At 37.4% G+C, this 19,928-nt stretch overlaps 1 protein-coding gene across 1 annotated transcript in view; it reads left to right on the top strand.

Annotated features, from left to right (window-relative positions):
• Positions 1–19,655, top strand: part of IFIH1 (interferon induced with helicase C domain 1) — a 53,971-nt gene extending 34,316 nt beyond the window's left edge. The window contains exons 6-16 of the mRNA XM_036254155.1: positions 3,421–3,631; positions 4,942–5,159; positions 7,065–7,181; positions 8,905–9,028; positions 9,560–9,823; positions 10,194–10,453; positions 13,145–13,294; positions 15,002–15,163; positions 18,319–18,509; positions 18,965–19,058; positions 19,160–19,655. Coding sequence (XP_036110048.1) covers positions 3,421–3,631; positions 4,942–5,159; positions 7,065–7,181; positions 8,905–9,028; positions 9,560–9,823; positions 10,194–10,453; positions 13,145–13,294; positions 15,002–15,163; positions 18,319–18,509; positions 18,965–19,058; positions 19,160–19,339 — 1,971 coding nt within the window. The 3' untranslated portion in view covers positions 19,340–19,655. The remainder of the gene's footprint in view (positions 1–3,420; positions 3,632–4,941; positions 5,160–7,064; positions 7,182–8,904; positions 9,029–9,559; positions 9,824–10,193; positions 10,454–13,144; positions 13,295–15,001; positions 15,164–18,318; positions 18,510–18,964; positions 19,059–19,159) is intronic.
• Positions 19,656–19,928: the final 273 nt, after the last annotated feature.

Below are 19,928 nucleotides of genomic sequence, written 5' to 3'. Positions count from 1 at the left end.
TTTCCCAAGATAAATATCTCCACTTCCTTTCACTGTTCTTCACATAACATGGTTTCCAGACTTTCCATCACCCTGAGTGCTCATACTTTTCCAGACTTTTATCTCAGATCCTCTTAAAACACAGTGTCCAGTGTTGAACAGAATACTATAGACATAGTCTTACAGTGCAGAGTTTAGGAGAGATGAGATGTGACACTTAGCCCATGACTGAATCTGCCTTGGTCACCCACAGACTCATCTGGTGCTTGCTATAATCTAAGAAGCCTAAATTTATTTGAAAAAAAGCTGTTAAACTAGACCTGCTAAGTTATGTTTGTGCAGTTAATTTTTGAGCTTAAAAATAATTACTTATGTGTATTTCTTCATATCATTATGTTGATTGTTCATTTCAGGTCTTGTGTTTTTGTATGCATCAGATGCACTTTTCTTTTTGTAATAATTACTTGTCCTGTCATGTTAAATCTTGTCACAAATCTTTCACCCCACTGGATCTAGGTGATCTACATGATTCTTTTTATTTTATTTTTTTAAAGATTTTTTATTGATTTTTAGAGAGAGAGAAATGGAGAGGGAGAGAGAAAGAAAATCAGCATCATGAAAGTGAAACATTGATTGGTTGCTTCTTGCATGTTCCCGACTGGAGATTGAGCCCCCAACCTGGGCATGCACCCTGACCAGGAATCAAACTGGCAACCTCTTGGTGCATAGGTTAGCACTCAACCAACTAAGCCACACTAGCCAAGGCATAGTTGATTCTTATTAATTCAAATTTTCAGCAATGTTTAAACATTAAATTATCCTCATTAATTATTCATATCAATTGCAATGTTGTATAGTTATTTAAGGACTTTAATCTAATTCATGATCTTCTTCCTTACTGTTTTTCCCTAAGAATTACTAAAAATTTCTTCATTAGTACTTCCATTTATGTCATAATTTTTTTCTTCATTATCCCATTTCTTTAATTTTAAAGTAATTTCAGCTTTAAGTCTTTTTGAATGAGTCAGGAAATCTCTGGCCTAGTAAGTCAACCTAACCTTCGTTCTATATTTGGCCCAAGAACAAGCTATTATAACCCTTGATCTAGAAAGGAAAAATCCTGTTCCCTAATACCATTTACTTTCATCTCCCTTTCTCCATCCTTTCCAAAGTTATCGCCTTCAAATGCAGGGAGAAATGAAAACACCACCTGTGTTTCCAGACTTTCTATTTCCTATCTAGGGCTTCAACATCATGAGAGATAAATCCCAGGTTCCCTCAGATGCTGCGATGCAGCCCCATCTGATTCAGCAGAAGTGAGTAGCAGTTGGGTTTGATTAGTCTTGGCAGGCACTCTGTCACATCTCAGGAAATGGCTCCAAAAGGACCACACACCTCCCAATTAGCCATGTCAGACTTGCACCTGGCTTTCTCTTGTCCTTCAACGGGAAGTCAATGCCACCCAGAGTGAGTATCAGGATTTCCAACACCTGCTACCTCCGTGACAGCTTCTTTTTGTTCTGTAGTTGAGAAGATGCTGCTTCTTTGACTCACCCTTTATGGACAGAACCTCAGGTCCCTATGTCACTTCATGTAATAAAGATTCTTAAATCATTCAGTAGCATGAGGGTATTTAAAGACCAATGAAATGCTGATCCAGTCCCCACGGAATCTACAGTCTAGGGCATGAAAGATATGTATTAATAATATAATAATACTGGATTGTACTTTACATTATCTCATTAAAACCACACAGCTATTCTTTGAAGTAACCACAACTATCCCCTTCTTACCCATCAGAAAGCTGAGGCTCAGGCTTTAATTAACCTGTCAGGGATCATCCAGCCAATAATCAGCAGAACTGAGACTGGAACTCTTCTCTTCCGAAGTCAACTGGTCCCTTTCTACCACACTCACTGCTAGAGTCAAAGAATGGGTGAAATATCAGGGAATTTTTTTCTGAGTACCAGCAGTATGTCAGCCGTTATTTCATTTACTTTTTCACAACACCCACCACAGGTTAACATTATCCTCACTTTCTTCATGTGGAAATTGAGATGCTTAAGTAACTTGTCCACGGTCACACAATAAGCAGGTAGCTACAGTAGTTGTTTTCAGAGCTGCCTGTCTTCCCTCTGGGTTGCACTCTCTTTATGCTACATATAATTCCCATTCTCTTCCTTAGAATACTTCCTTCTTAGATGATCACCTCTGTCTTGTATAAGTGGAATGAAAAAAATATAGTTGACCCTTGAAGAACATGAGATTGAACTGTGCGGGTCCACTTATACACTGATTTTTTTTTTTTTTCAATAAATACTGTAAATGTATTTCTCTTCCTTATGCTTTTCTTAAGAACTTTTTTTTTCTTTAGCTTATTTTATCGTAAGAATACAACCACTCCTCGGAGGAGCAGGTGCAGGGTTGACTCTGGAGGTTGTAGTCTTAAAGAGTGAGACCATCTTCCAACTTTGCTTGCCAGCAAAGATGAGCCTCTGCTGGCCAGGCCGGGGATGCCTTCTTCATCCTGGCCCTGGATCTCACATTATCCATGGCATCACTTCATGGTGATGGTCTTGCAGGTCGGGGTCTTGAGAAGATTTGCATCTTAACTTGTCAGTGAATTCAAAGATACCATAAATCACCAATCAGGTCAAGTCACCTTAACCCCGGCACACTGTCACGAGACTATGCCAGTTGTCTCGGAAGGACTTTCACCTTTGCTGCCAACTCTTTTTGTTGTTTGGTTCTTTCTCAGCCACCAAAGCCATTCCAGCAGTCCATTCCTCACCTCACATCCACTCCCCAGGCAATGCCTTACCTCTCATTCTTTGCTCCCTGCTCCACTTCTTCAGGTTTGTTGCCTCTGGCCTGATCCCAAGGCAAACAACAGTAATAAATCAACCCTAAATGTGCACAACTCAGCAGGGTCCTGTGTGAACTGTTACACTAAATTTAAAATACTCTGGTGTTCACAGCCATTTTTAGCCTGGCCCTTCTCTACCAACTCAAAATGTATTTCTTATCCAACCTTAGTTTCAATTTGTCTCTTCACTGGCCCATGGTTTACAAGATTAAAATACCTCTTAAGCCCTTCTTTTGAGCAGTCAGTTACTTCTTCTCTGCTGTCACTTTAAATGTGTTTCCACAGGAGAATTATTGCGTGGTGTTGTATTAATTTGTTTTGTTTTTAGTCTTGGTCTGTGCGCTCAGCTAGACTGTTTCTGAAAGTTGTGAACCATATATTAAACACCGTTGTGCTTATTGAGAGATGAATGAATGGAATGATGAATAGGTTGTTATGCCTAATTAACTGATAAGGTAACCACCTTTGTTAATACTTGACACATAGTAAGCCTTTGATCAATACTCCTTTTGCTTTGACAATGATCTCTCTTTTTATTTTATTTTATTTGTTTTTTACTTTTGGCATTTTTAAAGGTACCATTAGTTGAACAGCTCTTCCGCAAAGAGTTTCAACCATTTTTGAAGAAATGGTATAACATTACAAGATTAAGTGGTGATACCCAATTGAAAATATCATTTCCTAAATTTGTCAAATCCTATGATGTTATTATCAGCACAGCTCAAATCCTTGAAAACTCCCTTTTAAACTCAGAAAAAGGAGAAGACGATGGTGTCCAGTTGTCAGGTTGGTTGAAGTGTTTATGAAAAAAGAGTTAGTATTAATATTAATGTTAATAATAGAGGCTGTGTAAATGTTGATTTAAAAAGATTAACTTTGGTTTATATTGTCCTTTATTGTTTAAATTTTCATTAAGAGGCTTTTCGTTCTTTGGGGAAACAAAAAATCTGAAGAGGTTTTTAACTAGATCACTGTTCTACATAAGAATATTATCATTACATCAAATGATCACTATACTTTCCATTTACTTCTTAATTCTAAGTACTGAGAAGTTCTTTGTATATGCCAGTGTGTCCTGTTAGATCTGCCTTCTGCTCCATTGAACAAATATACAATCTTTTCTCTTTTGCGAGGAATTAGAAGAGAAGGTAGGAGAGAAGAAGGGAAATAAGTACAAATAACCATAATAATGAAATGCAATGGTAAGACATGCCAAAATTTTTCTCTTTAAATAGTGTAGTTTTTATTTGCTATAATAAATGTAAAATTCACCTCTTAAAATTAAACATTATATTAAAGAACAAAAGTGTAATCCTGAGAATTTTGGACAATAAGCCTGGATTTGAATTTCATCCCATAACACTCTTTAGGTCTATAAACTTTTCAAACTCATTTATTAACTAGAGATAATATCTAACAAGAATAGTTTCATGATTAACATACTTAAACTTTTGTACAGGTGACTAGACTAGTTTTTTTTGTTTGTTTTTTTTTTTTTTAGTGGTACGTGCCCCTAGCAGGAACTGAACCCGGGACTCAACCACTGAGCCAAACTGGCCAGGACTAGACTAGTTTTAAAAAGTGAAAGAGATCATATGATACTTGTCTTTCTCTGTTTGGCTTGTTTCACTTAGGATGATACTTTCCAGGTCCTTCCATGTAGTCTCAAAGGATAAGAGATCTTTCTTTCTTACAGCTGCGTAGTACTCCATTGTGTATATGTACCACAGCTTTTTTACCATTCATCTACTGATGGACACTTGGGCTGTTTCCAGAGAGATAAACCACAGAACTTATATGCATGTTTGCATGAACAGTGGACATGGACAGCAAAGCTGGGGACAGGGCAGGGAGGGAGGGGGAGGGGGGAATCAGTGGGGGGAAAAGGAGAAACATCTGTAACAAAAATTAATTAATAAAAAAAATTCTATATTAATTAAAATAAAAAAAAGTGAAAGAGAGTAGTGCAGGTACTCTGACCATGAAATGACATCCCCATGATAGCTCCTTTTACTAGCGTAAAGGTTATTGTTGGTTAGTTTGTTTGTTTTTCTTTACCTTGCTGGACAAATGAACCATTTGAATTTTCTTTTAAGACTTTTCCCTCATCATCATTGATGAATGTCATCACACCAACAAAGAGGCTGTCTATAATAACATCATGAGGCGTTATTTGAAACAGAAGTTGAAAAATGATAAGCTCAAGAAAGAAAACAAGCCAGTGATTCCCCTTCCTCAGATCCTGGGACTAACAGCCTCACCGGGTGTTGGAGGAGCCACCAAGCAAGCCAAAGCTGAAGAACACATTTTAAAAGTAAGTCATTAACTTTATGTATAAAAAAGAAAACCAATGTTTAAAATAATACCAGTATTTCTTGGGCTTTTTAAGTAAAGTCAGGTTCAACTGCCATCAAATGCATTACAGAAAGTATTCCGGGATCATCAGTTAAGTGAAATCTATTTGCTCTAGTTAAAGTAAGTATATTCAATTTTCTACAAAACAGTAATATGCCTTAATAAACAACTATAACAGAACAAATTACAAGGATTATGGAAAGCTGATACAATTAATGAAAAGTGGGGTCAAATCAAATTCCTTCTTTTTAAAATCTTTATTGTTGAAAGTATTACAGAAGTCTTCCATTTTGTCCATCAACCTTTCCCCCTACCCAATAAATAAGATCTGGAAACAGCCCGAGTGTCCATCAGTAGAGGAGTGGATGAAAAAGCTGTGGTACATATACACAATGGAACACTATGCAGCTGTAAGAAAGAGAGATCTCTTACCCTTTGAGATGACATGGAGGGACTCGGAGAGTATTAGGCTAAGCAAAATAAGCCAGTCAGAGAAAGACAAATACCACATTATCTCACTTATTTGTGGAATATAATGAACAAAACAAGCTGATGAACAAAATAGATCCAGAGACATGGAAGAAGGGAACAGACTGACAAGCCTCAGAGGGAATGGGCATGGGAAGGGAGGGTAACAGGAAGAGATAAACTAAATACTTTCTTTTAAATATCTCCTCCTGCCCTGACCAGTTTGGCTCAGTGGTTGGACAGCCTGCAGACCAGAGAGTCCTGGGTTCAGTTCCCACTAGGGGCACGTACAAAAAATAAATAAATAAATATCTCCTCCTGCCCAGCCAGTGTGGCTCAGTGGTTGAGCATCGACCCATACACCAGGAGGTCACCAGTTCAATTCCTGATCAGGTCACATGCCCAGGTTGTGGGCCAAATTCCCAGTAGAGAGCATGCAAGAGGCAGCCTATCGATGTTCTCTCTCATCAGTGTCCTCTCTCTCTCAAATCAATGAAGAAAAAAAATTAAAATAAATACATAAATATCTCCTCCTATTGTAAAGTTAATGATTTATTTGATATTAAAATATGCATACAACTATGAACGTTTCTAATGCTCATACTCAATGAATTTCAAAATTTCGTATTTTCTACTACCTTTTTTGTTCTGTGTGAGAGATTCTGGGTAATTCAAAGGAAATGGGAAAATGGCGGTATGCAAATCTATAATTAAAAATATATTACTCATCAGCGGCCCCATAATGGTAACAACACATAAGGTACTGTTAGTTGATCTCAAATGTTAAACGAATTCAAAGTAATGCAAAAAGTGTGTTGGCATCAAAGCAATTTCATTTGTATTTTAAGTCCCTTATTTTAAGTTGAATTCAATCAAAATATTTAGGGTAGACAAAGGTACAATTATTGGCCCCAAGATATATTTTATTATTGGGATTAAAGACAAGTTCTAATCTAGATCAGGCACTTGGGCCTCAGCTGCTCCTAGTTTTTCACTCTGTAGAAGAAAGTGGTAATATGATCCATGGATGCCAAAATGACCTTTAAAATGCATCATGTAATATGGTTTTCTCATTAACATTCTCTGCTAATCTCTGCAAGCTATGATGCTCTTTCTATATCAGTTTTTCCAGCTGGAAAATAAAATGTAAGGAATGAAAATAAATACGCTTTTCTGGAATTATTCACCAACTTGATTTAGATGCTCCTTGTTATTCTATGAGAATAAATGTTGTTTGTTATTGGTTAATCAGATCCACAGTAAAACAATGTTAAAATGCTATATTTAACAAGTAATGCTACCTATTTCTTACATGAAAAACAAAAAACAAAACTACATTAGCTCACCGGAAAGGGAATACTCATTATTTAAATATTGAAAAATATCTCTTTTCCAGATATGTGCCAATCTTGATGCGTTTACTATTAAAACCGTGAAAGAAAACATCGGTCAACTTAAAGATCAAATAAAGGAGCCATGCAAAAAGTTTGTAATTGCAGATGACACCAGAGAAGTATGTGCTTAAAATGTCACATTTAATTGATTGCTGATACCATACCTAATTGAAAGATGTAGAGATTGTTTTTATTGGCCATCTGAATAATATTATTTTAAGTTTTTAGCAAAAAAGTTAGTTTTGTACTTGTTTATTGATGTTAGGCCATATAACACTGCTGTGAATTCTCCCATCTTTCTGTTCGTTTTCTAGCTTATATGAGAGTAGCAAAGGAATGGATTGACTACATATGAGCCATTGGTGGGGTGTGGAGGGAGGAGGTTACAAAGCTAAACTAGGGGGATTATACCATAGTTTGTTTTATTATTATTATTATTTTTTACTTTCTTGGTGAATTCCAGGATTGGTTTTCTGACATTCCACAGAGCCATTTTGTTGCTACCAGATTACACTTGGCAATGATAATGGAAATTCTACCTAATTTGCATATTTATTTTCTTAGGAAAACATTGCTGTTGAAAGAGGTGAAATACTTTAACGGTGCTTTTGAGATGACTCTTTTTACTGATAATAAACACCAACTAATATTCAGTTGGACTTCATGACCAGTACCTATGTCAATACTTGGTTTTGTAAAATTCATAAAGCATGACAACTAGCTATATGTACTTGATAATAAGTGTAAACATTGAAAATATACCTCATAAGGATATTAGGGTTAAGTGAGATGAAATATACATAATAGTGTGTTTGGAATGTAGTAGTCACTAAACCAGTGTTAGTGACCATCCTTCATAGATCAGTTTTGCCTTTTGTTTTTTTTAAATTCTGAAAGAGTACTTATCTACTCCAGCTGAATTAGCACATTTGACATACTTTATTTTCCTTCACTTTTGTTTTTATTCAGTTTTACTTGATACGTTTAAATGCACATTTCTACTTATAATCATTAATAAAACATTCTTAGGGTATTTTATTTATTTATTTAGCAAGGAAGTGGGCTGGCATTAAATCGCTGGAAGTGATTTAGGAGATATATATATTTAAAAATCTGCCACCTAACTTTTTAACTTAACATTTAGTATACTTTTTATTGAAGTATAACACATATAAGAAAGTACAAATTTTAAGTGGATAAGAGATCGCTGAATTTTCTTAAACAGAACACACGTGTAACCAAAATCCATATCGAGACACAGAGCTTTGCCAGCACTCCAGAAACTACTCATTGCCCCTTCCAGTCATCACACCCCGAGGATAACTACTGTCCTGAATTCTAACACCAAACATGGATTTTGACTGATTTGAACTGTATATGAATGAAATCACACAGTATGACTTTTCTGTGTCACATTTCCCAAAACTTGCTTCACTTTTGATTCTGGTATAATACTGAAATGAAACCAGTTTTTCAAAGAGGAATGTCTCTTAACATTAGATTGCAGGCTATCTAAATAATTGTGGCCTTGCTTTAACGTCTTTAAAAAATAAGTATTAGCATCAAGGTTATCATTCATTAATTTTCTTCTGTAAAATTTTTAAATTGGAAATTCCAGAAGTGATACACGGTTTTGGTGTGGATGTGTCTTGAAGATATAGACTCTTAACAGAAAAACCAATAGAAAATAAATGTACAAAGAGGTGATCGGAGATTAATGTATTACTTTGCCTAGACAAAGATTCTGAATCAAATTTATTATAACATGGAAATTATTTTCACAAAGGTAATGTTATTCCTATACCAGTATAAACATAGAATAAGTGTATAACTTATTTTTAGGATCCATTTAAAGACAGACTTCTGGAAATAATGACAACGATTCAAACTTTTTGCCAAATGAGTCCAATGTCAGATTTTGGAACTCAACCCTATGAACAATGGGCTATTCAAATGGAAAAAAAAGGTAAGTAAGGTTTTGACCTAACATTTAGTTTATTCCATATTTATGCCAAGATTTCAAGTGACTGTATCACATATTCTCAAGCACACTGAAAGCAAATGGAATTTCTGTGTTCTGAGTAGGACATGGATAAACATGTCCAAATTCCTTATCTAAGGAAGGAGGCCTATCAATTTATCCAGTTTCTTTTTATTGCCGGAGTCTTTCACTTATTGTATATATAAAATATGAAGATAAATATTAATAGTTCTGTCTCCAGCTACAAGCGCAACTAATGTTTTTTTATTTATGCCATTTCTCTGCATGGATCAGGTATGTGTTCTTGCTGATGCAGAACTCAAGCAGCAAGTCTAGGATTTGGAAAATGTGCCCCCTTTTAGAGCTCACAGTGCAGTTTGAGTCTTGCTTGCTCATTTCAGAAACAAGGTGGAACCTGTTTTAGAGTTAGTATTATAAACATATTCAAGTTCACAGCACAGTATTGGGGGGGGGTGTTTGATCATTATTTCATCTCCATAATTTATTCTTTCATAGCTGCAAGAGAAGGGAATCGCAAAGACCGTCTTTGTGCAGAACATTTGAGGAAGTACAATGAGGCCCTGCAAATTAATGACACAATCCGAATGATTGATGCATATAATCACCTTGAAACTTTCTATAATGATGAGAAAGAAAAGAAGATGGCCGTCTTAGAAGATGATAGTGACAATGATGATGGTTGTGATGAAGATGAGAAGGATGAAAAGAAACCGTTGAAACTGAATGACACAGATACATTTCTCATGTCTTTATTTTTTGGTAAGAATCAATGTGACATTTATTGCATGGTCTCATGCATGTACCTCTTTGGTATGAACTGTTGCTTTTCACGAGCTCTCCAAATATTAAAATAATATTTCATTTTGAAAGAAGAAATCCCACTTATATTGGGGTTATTTCTAATTAATGTGACCAAAGTAGATATGAATCGTATGAACACAATCAATCATTTGGTCATCTGGATTTTTGTCAATATGACTGCAATAAATTTATTTGTTAAGTAGCTTGGTTATTAGATACAGATAAAAAATTAGCTATAGTTGAACAACATCTCAGTGCACCATTACATAAAATCTTCCACAGTAATTATTAATATATTTTACTAATCTAAACTGATTATTTTTAAAAGATAACAAGAATATGTTGAAGAAACTGGCTGAAAACCCAGAATATGAAAATGAAAAGCTGACCAAATTAAGAAATACCATAATGGAACAATATACAAGGACTGCAGGAACAGCAAGAGGAATAATTTTCACAAAAACACGACAGAGTGCATATGCCCTTTCCCAGTGGATTACTGAAAACGACAAATTTGCAGAAGTAGGAGTCAAAGCCCATCATCTGATTGGAGCTGGGCATAGCAGTGAGTTCAAGCCTATGACACAGGTATAAACATCTTTTTGGGTTGCTATTCTTATGCTGTTATTACTCTTTACAAATTAGTTGTAGTCTTGTTTTCATTAATTCTCTCACCACCCACAAATAATTCAATGGAATGAAGCACTTGTTCTTGAAGTAAAATGTGAGTTTAATAGCAGTCTAATCTGTGGTATTTGATAGGCTTAGCATTGTCCTAGGAGTAATTTCTTTCACATGCTTGAAGGAACTTTCTAAAGTGAGTTTCCTTGCCCTGGCTGGTGTTGCCTAGTGGTTAGAGTGTTGACCCACACACTGAAGATTCATGGGTTCAACTCCCAGTCAAGGGCATGTACTTGGGTTGTGGGTTCGATCCCGGGTCCCAGCTGGGGCACACACGGGAGGCAACCAATCAATGTGTCTCTCTCACATCAATGTTTCACTTTCTCTGTCCCCCTCCTTCCTTCCCTTCTACTCTCTCTAAAAATCAGTGGAAAAATATATCCTCATGTGAGATCTAACAAATAATAATAAAAAAAACTAAAGTGAGTTTCCTTTGCAAAAATGATTGACATTTAAACTTAGAAACAAAATAGAAAAATGGTTACAATATAATTATCAAGTGGAGAAATCCAATCTCCTAAAAAATATGTGCATTATAATTAGAACATATGTAAAATATGTTTGCATAGGATGAGATCTGTAAGGGAACTTGGAAAAATTAAGACATTTGATGTGTTAGAGATTTGGGATTATGTGAGTTTTTCTTTTCCTTTTTAAGCTTTTTTGTTTTGTTTTGTTTTCATTTTATTATACTACTTACTTATCATGTGCACAGCAAAAATACTTGGGAGAGAAAAAAAGGCACTTGTAGACATTATGAGCATGCAGCTTGTTAGAGTAAAATGTTCTTCTGAAGTCATACCAATCCTGAGTCTTGCTGGACAATGGGACACTTCAGTTCTAATATGGTCATCACCATTTAACCCAATGGAGTAATTTACATTTATTTCAGTGTTTGCTGAAAAGAAATAGTTCTTGAAATTTTCCAGTGCAACTCAATATACAATCTACGTGTACTCATGTTAAAGTTGCCTCTCAAATTTATGCCAGAGAAAGCATTGTTTTCCATGGCTAAGGAGTTTGCTTCCTCCTTTGCGATGAGAGCTAGTTTAGTTAATATGTTTCTCCTTTTCCCTGGATTCTAGGAATCTCACAGGAAAAATTGAAGTTTCATCTCATAGCCTTTGTGTTAAATATTACAAGCAATGCATCAATATTCTTCCACTTTGGGTTCTGCTTTTAAGTTCCTATTATATTAGTTTTAGTGTTATGACTTTGATTGTATATGGCCTCAGTTCCTCTTTGAAAAAAGGTGAGGTACAAATGGAAAGTATGTTTCAAGCTACATTTTGCTGCGTATTCATTTCTGACTTGGGGGCTACATACTAATGTAGAACATACCCCCTTCCACACTCCCCACCTCCTCAGCTTGTAAACTCAGGTGGACTTACTGGGAGAGGCGCTGCCCAACTCTTGATATGGTTTGGCGGGGGGTGGGGGGGTGGGGGGTGTCTAACACTGTGTGTGAAATTCTTATTAAAGTTATTCCTTTGAATTAAGGCATAGACAACTGCTGTTAAAACCCAAGGACATGTAAGCTTTTATCAGCAGACACAAGTGCAGGAGGGGAAATTATCAGAGAAGATTGGAGAGGGAGCTTTCTGCAGGACTTTGCAGCAGTTAGGAGTCAAAAAAAAATAAATAAATAAAAAGGCACTCGCTGCCTCTGAGAAGGAAGAAGGGGATAGAACACACTGTTGTTCTGACATGTTTCTTTTTGTTTCAAGTATGGGAGCAAAAGGTAGCGTGAATGTGCAGCAAAGGCAAACTGGACCAACAGCTTTGATGAGAGGGATTATGAAAATAAAACGATGCCTGCTATGTAGGGCTGGGTTTATGCTCACCCGTTCCTCTGATGCAAGGGCCAGAGAGCAGAGATTTCTTTACTTACATTAAATTTCAGAATTCAGATTTTTTGAACTTAAATATAATTGTTTTAATTATGTTTTTCCCAACTTATTCTTTCATTTTTATTTGTGCCATCCCTTTGAACAGATAATAAATATATTTATGTCTTTGGAAATGAATGAGACACAGGGCCCACCACAGTCCTCCAGTTTTTTAGCTCCTTCTAATGCAGGTGGCCAATGTTTTTAGTTTCTTACGTGTCCTTCGGGAATATTCCAGACATTTCTTGCTCGAATGACTCGTAAAGTGACCAAATGTGTACAATGTGTATTTCTCGGTGACTCAAAACTCAGTAATTTTTAGAAGCATCACTGCATATTATGTTTTAAATATTAAAGATTCAGAAGCAAATGTAGTGAAAAGCAAAGCCCATTTATGTTTCTCATCTCTTCCTTTCTTCCTCCCAAGTTGCCCATCACTTGATTTCCTTGGCATAAACGATGGTCTTCCCACCTCCAGACTGGAAGATGGAAATATTTTTGTTATTGTGTGATAATCCCAGATTGGAAATCAAATGCTGTCTCACCATCGTGTCTTTGTTCAATGACAAAAACAGATGGCCTCAAATCCATGCATGAGCTAATCCTTTGATTTACACTGACCAGTTGCGATTTATTATTTCTTCTCCTAATTAGATGATTTCAATGTGTTTAGCATCACAAAATTTAATTCATTAAAATGTTTCTACAGAATGAGCAAAAAGAAGTCATTAGTAAATTTCGCACAGGAAAAATAAATCTGCTGATCGCTACCACAGTGGCAGAGGAAGGTCTGGATATTAAAGAATGCAACATCGTTATTCGTTACGGTCTCGTCACTAATGAAATAGCCATGGTCCAGGTATATTCAAATGCCTCTCATATATTATTTTTTTTACTTTGTGTTCTTATTTTAATTGTTGTATTTAATAAAATAATGCACATAGTTTTAAAAATATAGCTGTTTTCCTATGAAAAGGGAAATCATTTCACATTGTGTACAAATATTAAATTGTCTTGCACACCTGAAAGTAAAATATGTCAGTTATTCCTCAATGAAACCAAAAGAGAGAAATCTCAGAGAGCTGTGCACTCTGGCCATTTGTATCGTTTAATATTACAGCCAGATACCTGTTGTATTTTTATTTATTTATTTATTTATTATTATTATTATTTTTTTTCATCCTCACCTGAGGACATCCCTCCATTTTTTGTACAGATAGAGTGGGAGGGAGAGAGAGGAAGAGAGAGAGAGAGAAACATCGACGTGAAAGGGACACATCGAGTGGCTGCCACCCGCACGACCAACCAGGGCCGGGGACAAACTGCAACCGAGGTACATGCCCTTAGCGGGAACTGAACCTGGGTCTCTCTGGACCGCAGGCCGACGCTCTAACCGCTGAGCCAAACCGGCCAGGGCACCTGTTGTATTTTTAAACAACAACTTTTCTTTGGTTGTTATTTCGGTGTCCTAAGACATTTTAGGACCATGACGCTGGCCTCATCTGTAAGAATCAAAACAGGCTTCCTTATTCCCAGGGTGTGTGTGAGCCCCAGCTGGGCCTGGAGGCCGAAGCACAGCACCCCACTAGTGTCGGACGCAGGAATGCGCCGAGCCTCAGGAAGCCCCGCTGCTTCTGCATTTTCTGTTCTTATTCTTTCAAATTCTGTCGTTTGAAATTGTTCATAATAAAATGGTGATGGGTGGGAGGCAGAAACACATGTGAAGTGTCCCCGTTTCCATTGTGACCCACACCATGTGAACAATACACCTGTTACCTTCTGTTGAATACGCATAGGCGTTGCGCTGAATATTCTCTCCGTAAACGTAACGAAAGGGTCGTTCTACACTCTAAGCTGCATCCCGCAATGAAAGCGAGTCATGGAGGACGAAGAGAACCGGACAGGCACCAATCAGGAACTGATTGTGTTTCAGAAGCTGGTTTGTTAGTTGTTTGTTACTCAGAATGCATTTTTTCATGAGGATAATATTGTAGTTGATAGTTAGGTTCCGGGGCCAGGCCACACAGTTTTCTGTTACTCAAAATGTACCTTAATACCACTTTATAGAGGGCTATAGAAGTTTATCACCATGTTGAGCATGTTTTCATGTGAAAATGTGCTCAAAATCCAATGTAAGATGCCAGGAACAGAACTGCGTGCTCCACGGCCCTGGTGTCAAGGTCAAAGAGGCCCCTTCTCCCCGTTTGTCCCTCTGACTTGGAATGGGGGAGTGAGACCCCTCCCTGGTCCAAATCACTGATGATGGCTCCCAGGGTTTGAGAGAGGGACCCCAGGGAACAAAAAGGCTGGACAGGATGGTATTTGTTATTGAGGCGTTTACGGGCAGTGTGGGGACCTAACCATCATCATTCAAGAACATTGTTTCTGCCTTAAAGTGCATTTTGGGTTTGAAGTAGGGGGCTTAGAAAGAATGGGTAATAACTAACGTTACTGAGAATAAAGAGAGCATCGGAAGGCTGGGATACTGCACATCATGCCAGGACAAAGATGGGACAGTTGAGAGCAAGGCAGAGCCTTCGTTTACATGACTTCTCTGTGTTCTCAGGCCCGCGGTCGAGCCAGAGCCGACGAGAGCACCTACGTCCTGGTTGCCCACAGCGGCTCAGGAGTTGTTGAACGTGAGACAGTTAATGACTTCCGAGAGCAAATGATGTATAAAGCGATAGACAGTGTTCAGAATATGAAACCAGCGGAGTACGCTCATAAGGTACTGTTCGGGGCCCTCTCTGAATTTAGTCTGCACTTTGAAATGGCTGCATGTGGTCGCCATTGATATCTTTGTGGCTGAGTCTCTAGACAGAAACTGTGCAGAAGGATAAGTTCCGGTTTGCTGAGCTACGCTTAGTCCAGATTCACATACAAAGAATCAGAAGCCATTCCAGTGGAACCAGCCATAAACTTTGCTAATATAAATTCAAGCTGCCCCTGCTCTGGAAAGACTAGTGTAACTCACCCATTCAACCCAACCTGGTAATTTGAGTTTGGACTAATCTGGTTGTACAGGCACCTTTTTCCTCCCATTCCAGAAATATTTGTGACATGTGTCAGGGAAACATTCTAGAAATGGAGAACAGATAGACAAACAACAAAGATAGACCCCTGCAGCATGAAGCTTCGAATGTGGACACAGTGAGATTTGAGGATTTAAAGAGGGGAAACAATAAACAGAAATGACGCAAGAAACATATCATCTAGAGACAGGTGCTGGAGAACTAGGAAAGGGTGATGTGGGAAAAGCCACTAGACAGGTGCTTTAGACTGACCAGCTGGGAAAGGCCTCTTAGAGGGAATGACTCTAGGCTAGATCTGAATGAAGAGAAAACACACATTATGTCATCTAGCTGCATCTCCGTTTACTACCATCGAGTTTATTCAAGTGGTGAGAGGAGTGCAGTGATGGAAGAGTATTTCTACAAGATTTCAGGAAATCCCCCATACCACTGAATTAAAGACTGTAAGTACTATAATAGCAAACAATCCATTTAGAAGAAAATTCACACCCTTGCATATGGGTGTGAATGTTAGTTTCTTAACATTGGAATTGGCTCTCCCCTAAATAGAGTTTCACGAAAGGGATGCTTTCAAATTGGTGTGCATTGCTGTAACCAACTCCAAGGTTTCCTGGCCAGGTTTCTACACAAACTTATATTTTAAAACCCTTTTAAATATAAGGCAAACCAAATATGTTGTAGTGTCAAATCAAACAAATGTGGCCGAATAATGCCACTGGAAAGTCATTGCCTTACATTTAATGGCCTAAATGACTGAGATCAAGTGGATGTTGTAAAAAAAAAATGAGGTTTTAAGTCTTGTATTGGGTAAACTCTAGAATAATCTCAAGTTTGAATCAATTTTTTTCCAGATAAACTCTAGACCATGACATAGTCCCTTAGGGACTTCAGAATGGACTACCTTTTTGTGTCCTTTTAGTCCAAGTGATACACCCTCCTAGAACTACTCCAGGTGGATCAACTCAGAGCAGGGCAGCCGTGCTGTGAGGCACATGCCACCGCCACGCTGTCCACAGCCCCCAGCGGGGGTTGCTGGTAGGTCACTGTGCCCCTTTCCTCTGGTTGAGAATCCTGCCTTACTCAGGGCGGGGTAACTGCAAATACAGGTGAGACTGACACATAGCTGAGGTCTATTTTTCATGTTTCATATGGTGTTTATACATCACCGAAAGCTTCTGAAAATGGAGATCTTAAACTTTTTCCCTGGGCATTGACCTAATAACTTTTGCTGCCTTATTACATTTTATTTGGACTTTGATGATAGCAGTACCTGCCATATATTTATTATCATGTCTTTTCATTTTCTTGGCCCTCAAATTATTTGATATACTTTACTGTTTTAGAGCTAATCTTTTAGTTCCTGGTGTCCTGGTTACATATCCATACCTTGATCTTGGTTTTATTTTTATTTTTATTTTTTACATTAAATTCAGATTTCATTGCCCACATGTATGTGATCCTATGCCAAGTCATCTTTTAATCAGCTCACTAAACCATAAGAGTCTTGTAAGAACAACCTAATTTAACTTTTAAGGAACAGAATACTTTATTATATTGTTAAAATTACATAGGAAATTGGGCTTTTGTCTGATTAAACTGTACTATGGCCTGTAGGTTTGCTTGTAAGGCGTTGTTCTCTTTTCTGTGCCAAATATGACTGCCCCGAACCAAGGCCTAAAACAGAGATCCAAGAGCCAAAGAGATGGGCCACTCAGCTCTGCTCATCAGCAGTGATGATTTACTTTTACTGAAAACGTCCCCTAGGTCTTAAGGAAAACAACAGCTTCCTCCACAAGTTAATATAAATTGGTCATTTAGAAGAGGTTCAGTTTGGAGGTAAAGCATTTAAGAACCAGGTTTTTCTACTGTGAAATCGTGGTATGAGAACGGACCAGTCCCTACCTGAAGTTCTGTGTCTTTCACAAACTAGATTGTTTGTGATAAAATAAGTTTCGCCTCTAGTCACAGAGCCTGAAATCCACAGCGCAAGGGCCTGTTCTCCAGCGTAAAGAATGTGGGCAGTCTGGAGCCATCTGATAACTCTGTGATGTCAGGAGGACCCCAGGCTCTTCTCTCTCTTCTCTGCCCTTTTAGCATCTGGCTTCCATTGTCAAGGTCAAAGATAACTGGTAGAATTTTAGCTGTCACATGTTCATGCCAACAACCTGACACATCAGGAGCCTTTCTGGAAATACCACTTAACATTTTCTTATGTTTGGTTGACCACTGCCCTGGAAATGTAGTCATTTGGCTAGCATATTTCCACCCAGAATAAAATTATAGTTCTCTTCCAGTGAGAATGCATACTAGACTGTAAACTAGTAGTTTCTGTCACAAACATGAGAAGAGATTTTGCTAAGGAGATTCGCTAAGATAACAAAAGGTCTGGAAATGATAACATATGAGAAACAATGAAAGAAACAAAGGGCTTGTCACAAGTAAGAGAAGGCAATGGGTAATGCAAGAACAGTGTGTAGTTCTTGAAAGAGATTCATATGGAAGAAAGTTTAGATTTATTTTATGAGACATTTAAAACTAATGAGGTGGGTAGAGGGAGAGGTTTTTGTTTTTTGTTTTCCTTTTTGTCAAATATTGCTAAGACCAATAGAGAAACATTTAAAAAATACACTGGGTTGTTTTTTGAAGGTTCTACATTTTCATGATTACATGAAGGTTTATATACTAACTTGTTTGTGGGCCATTGCCTCATTATTTTTATTTCTAGAACATGGGCCAAGAGTATATTTTTGTAACTATTTAAGGTTTCTGAACTCAAGGATACTTGCTTCAGTGAAACGATGAAAACAAACAAACAAACAACAACACATAGAATATTCTTTTTTCGATGCAGATTTTGGAATTACAGATGCAGAGTATAATGGAAAAGAAAATGAAAATCAAGAGAAGTATCGCAAAGCAATACAAGGAAAACCCATCATTAATAAGTTTCCTCTGCAAAAACTGCAGTGTGCTTGCCTGCACTGGAGACTACATCCACGTAATTGAGAAAATGCACCATGTCAATATGACACCAGAATTCAAGTAAGCCCAGGGAGAGTCCATTTAAATTTCTTCATAGGAAGGGAAGAAGGTTGTATTGTAAATGTTTTTTCCAAAATAGTACCAATTAAATTAATTTTTTCCAGAATGTTTTTTCTTTTGCCTTCCCCAAATTATATCTCTATTTCAAATGTCCATTTTTCAAATATACCCCACTGGGGAGGGAGCGAGAAGTGTACGGTTCAGAGCCACTTTGATCCAAGGCAAGTCAGTGTGTGTGTGTGCTCATATTTGTTCTCACAGTTTTGAACAATTTTCAGGTAAAAATAATTAATATACTTGAAAGAGGACACAAAAGGCAACATGCCCCTTGAGAGGTGGGTGTGGAAGGGGCATCTGCTTGAGGATGAGTGTCAAGTTCAACAACACACACCCATGGGCTACACATTGGTCATTTGTGAATTCTCAGGGATGTTTCTTACTTTTGATAATTTTAGGAAACTCTACCTTGTGCGAGAAAACAAAGCCCTGCAAAAGAAGTTTGCTGACTATCAAACAAATGGCGAGATTATCTGCAAAACATGTGGCCAGGTGAGTACATTGCTGTGGGTTTATTGTTACTTTGGCCAAAAGGAATTCTTAATTTAATGTGCATTTAATTTTTCCTTCTGCTCTCTCTTTTCTTTTTCCAGGCATGGGGAACGATGATGGTGCACAAAGGCTTAGATTTGCCTTGTCTCAAAATAAAGAATTTTGTAGTGTTTTTCAAAAGTAACGCAACAAAGAAACAATACAAACAATGGGTAGAATTACCTATCACATTTCCTGCTCTTGACTATTCAGAATATTGTTTGTTTAGTGATGAAGACTGACATTTGGTTCAAGATCTTTTTAAAATATTGTCAACTTAATGCAATATTATTTTGCTTTATGTTTTATTATACTAAAGAACTGATATGGGAATTAATAAAATAATTGTTTTACTCTTAAATGAGCTGTATAGAGGAAAATATTATATCGTACTTCCAATTATTCATCTTGTTTATGGTCAGGGGTAAAGAAATTCTATCAATGATACTCACTAGTGAGGAGCAGTAGTGTGGGATACTGTGGGAAAATGCCAGAGTATAAATGAGGGTCTAAGGTCCCAATTTCAGTCTTGTCACTGATAAAATTAAGCAAACCAGTCATCTTTCTGAACCAGTCTTCTTATTGGTGAAATGGTTGTAATATTATCTATCTTTGCTTTTATAGGTCTTCTATTGTTGCATAACAAATGACCACAAACAGTGGCTTAAAGCAACACCCATTTATTATTGCACGTGTTGTGTAGCTCAGAGGTCTGGTCAGGGTCTTCTGCTCAGGGTCTCAGAAGGCTGAAATCAGGTGTCAGCCAGATAATGTTCTCAGCTGGACGTTCTTGAGAAGAAACACTTCCAAGCTCTTTCAAGTTGTTGGCTG

Source organism: Molossus molossus, unplaced genomic scaffold, assembly GCF_014108415.1.
Source record: "Molossus molossus isolate mMolMol1 unplaced genomic scaffold, mMolMol1.p scaffold_m16_p_11, whole genome shotgun sequence".
Taxonomy (NCBI): Eukaryota; Metazoa; Chordata; class Mammalia; order Chiroptera; family Molossidae; genus Molossus; species Molossus molossus.
Note: the sequence above shows the minus strand (reverse complement) of the source record. Positions and strands in the feature narration are given on the sequence as shown.